This window comes from Borostomias antarcticus (assembly GCF_949987555.1).
Source record: "Borostomias antarcticus genome assembly, chromosome: 4".
Classification (NCBI taxonomy): domain Eukaryota; kingdom Metazoa; phylum Chordata; class Actinopteri; order Stomiiformes; family Stomiidae; genus Borostomias; species Borostomias antarcticus.
This window is the reverse complement of record NC_140237.1, coordinates 34,553,439-34,555,938: the sequence shown is the minus strand read 5'-3', so window position 1 is coordinate 34,555,938 and position 2,500 is coordinate 34,553,439. Positions and strand designations below refer to the sequence as shown.

The 2,500-nt window shown below is 45.9% G+C and overlaps 1 protein-coding gene across 1 annotated transcript in view; it reads right to left on the bottom strand.

Moving 5' to 3' along the window:
* Positions 1–1,754, bottom strand: part of LOC311307939 (collagen and calcium-binding EGF domain-containing protein 1-like) — a 24,001-nt gene extending 22,247 nt beyond the window's left edge. Inside the window, exon 1 of the mRNA XM_084436835.1 lies at positions 1,473–1,754. Within this exon, the coding sequence (XP_084292961.1) occupies positions 1,473–1,585 (113 nt within the window). The 5' untranslated portion in view covers positions 1,586–1,754. The remainder of the gene's footprint in view (positions 1–1,472) is intronic.
* Positions 1,755–2,500: the final 746 nt, after the last annotated feature.

Below are 2,500 nucleotides of genomic sequence, written 5' to 3'. Positions count from 1 at the left end.
CACAACTTCTATATTGTGGCAAGTTCAATCCCTGCGCAGTGTTACATACAAAATTAAAATAATGCATTCCGCAGTGTCTAGCATGCTACATCATCTCCCCCAATCTATTCTGACAACACATCAGTTCTCATTATGTTCACATAACCCATATGGCCTTCACTCACACACTGCAACCAGCCATATAAAAGGCCGTGAAGTCTGAATAATATTGAGCAAGAAGCGCGATTGTGCCATAATGCCAGCAGCTGCACAGATGATCATACCTCATACCATGGACCTCTTGATGCCAAGGCTGTTTAATGACTGACTGCTTAAACAATAGCAGAGCAGAACGGCCGAAAAACGACAATAATGACTCATATAAAATTCGAGTTAATTGGCAAGAACTACAGAGTAGTGAATGGGCATAATAATTTGTGTAATTGTATCATTCACTACTGATACTTAACTATTTAAGTTATTTAAGCTACTACAATTGTTAAACTTCAGTTCAGGTGGACTGTTCCACTACGTCGGATAATTGAGTGTATGCGCTCACCCTGGTCCCCTGACTCTCTCTCTCTCTCTCTCTCTCTCTCTCTCTCTCTCTCTCTCTCTCTCTCTCTCTCTGTCTCTCTCTCTCTCTCTCTCTCTCTGTCTCTCTCTCTCTCTCTCTCTCTCTCTCTCTCTCTCTCTCTCTGTCTTTCTCTCTCTCTCTCTCTCTATCTCTCTCTCTCTCTCTGTCTCTCTTTCTCTCTCTCTCTCTCTCTCTCTCTCTCTCTCTCTCTCTCTGACTCTCTCTCTGTCTCTCTCTCTCTCTGTCTCTCTCTCTCTCTCTCTCTCTCTCTGTGCGCACCACCATCATCATTTGTCATGTTATGTGCACGAATTACTTTTGGCTCGTTAATGCGCGACCGATTCGGAGCGCTAGGGTTGATTGCCATATTTGATTTTCAACCGTATATCAGGGTATTTCAACCGTATATCAGGGTATTTCAACCGTATATCAGGGTATTTCAACCGTATATCAGGGTATTTCAACCGTATATCAGGGTATTTCAACCGTATATCAGAGTATTTCCCTGAAGATCGTGTCACATGTTGTGAGGCGCGCGTGCGTACGGTGCTGCCTCATTTCTTGAAAGCGCCGAGTAATAACATGAATCATTGAATAGGCTAGTAACTTCTCTAATAGGACACTATTGATGTCTGAAACCAGTTCAATAATTGTTTCCAAACGAAAATATTTGCCGGAATCTATTAAGACTAGTCTACAGTAAATGTTTCATTATATCCACCTCATTAAGTCATCACCCTGTCCAGTCGTCCATAATAAATAACCACTGGAGTGATAGATTGTCTCCCGAAGCCTTGGACTGTGCATTCATGAAGCAGCAGGCTACGTTTGATTTGACATGGGCTAATTACTTATCGGAATGAAGAGACGCACTGACACCGTATGACGTTTCGAGGTGAATAAATGCGTAACTTACCCAGAAGTGTCCACTCCAAATGTGGTTCTTATGGAACTTGCTCTAACTTCCAAAAGAAAAACGACACAAATTGCACCAAATGGTAAAAGTGTCGCACCGCAAAGTTGACCCATGTCCCCCTTGCGCCGTGACAAATGCCAGTTTTATTATTGCTTGATGTCTTGAGTTGGAAGGTGCTGAACTTCTCCAAAACTGCGATCTGTTTTCATTTGTCAGTAACGCACGTGTGCGGGGTTTTTTAGGCAGGAATCATAATCACTAGCAGCAGAGGACACACGCGTAAGTTTGTGCGCTCGTCAGTGGCACGGCTCTGTCCAAGGGTTGCGCTCGTCAGTGGCACGGCTCTGTCCAAGGGTTGCGCTCGTCAGTGGCTCGGCTCTGTCCAAGGGTTTGCGCTCGTCAGTGGCACGGCTCTGTCCAAGGGTTGCGCTCGTCAGTGGCACGGCTCTGTCCAAGGGTTGCGCTCGTCAGTGGCACGGCTCTGTCCAAGGGTTGCGCTCGTCAGTGGCTCGGCTCTGTCCAAGGGTTGCGCTCGTCAGTGGCACGGCTCTGTCCAAGGGTTGCGCTCGTCAGAGGCACGGCTCTGTCCAAGGGTTGCGCTCGTCAGTGGCACGGCTCTGTCCAAGTGCGCGCCTGAAGCAGCCAGACCCCTGCGAGCGATCCTGGACTGAGTCCTCTCACTAATCCCCAGCGGAATCACATTCCTCCTTTTAAGAACTGACTATGCATCAAGGAAAACTGCCAGACAGGAGTACAAATACCTCCACACCGTCCTCTCGTGGAGCGACGTCGCATCCACAATAATTTCCACCAAATAGGCAAGCATATCTCTCTGTGTGATCATCTTCATATCGTAACGCACATGCATGTTCACTTGGTTTAGGAAAATTCGATGAAGGAAATAGGAAATAAGGTGAACGTATGGGTAGAAAGGTTATGTCATGCATCAGTTATTTCATTAAAAAAAAAGAAGTTTTGTCTCTAAAATTAGGCTACTATTTGCAAAATGACTGGATCCCCTATACTGC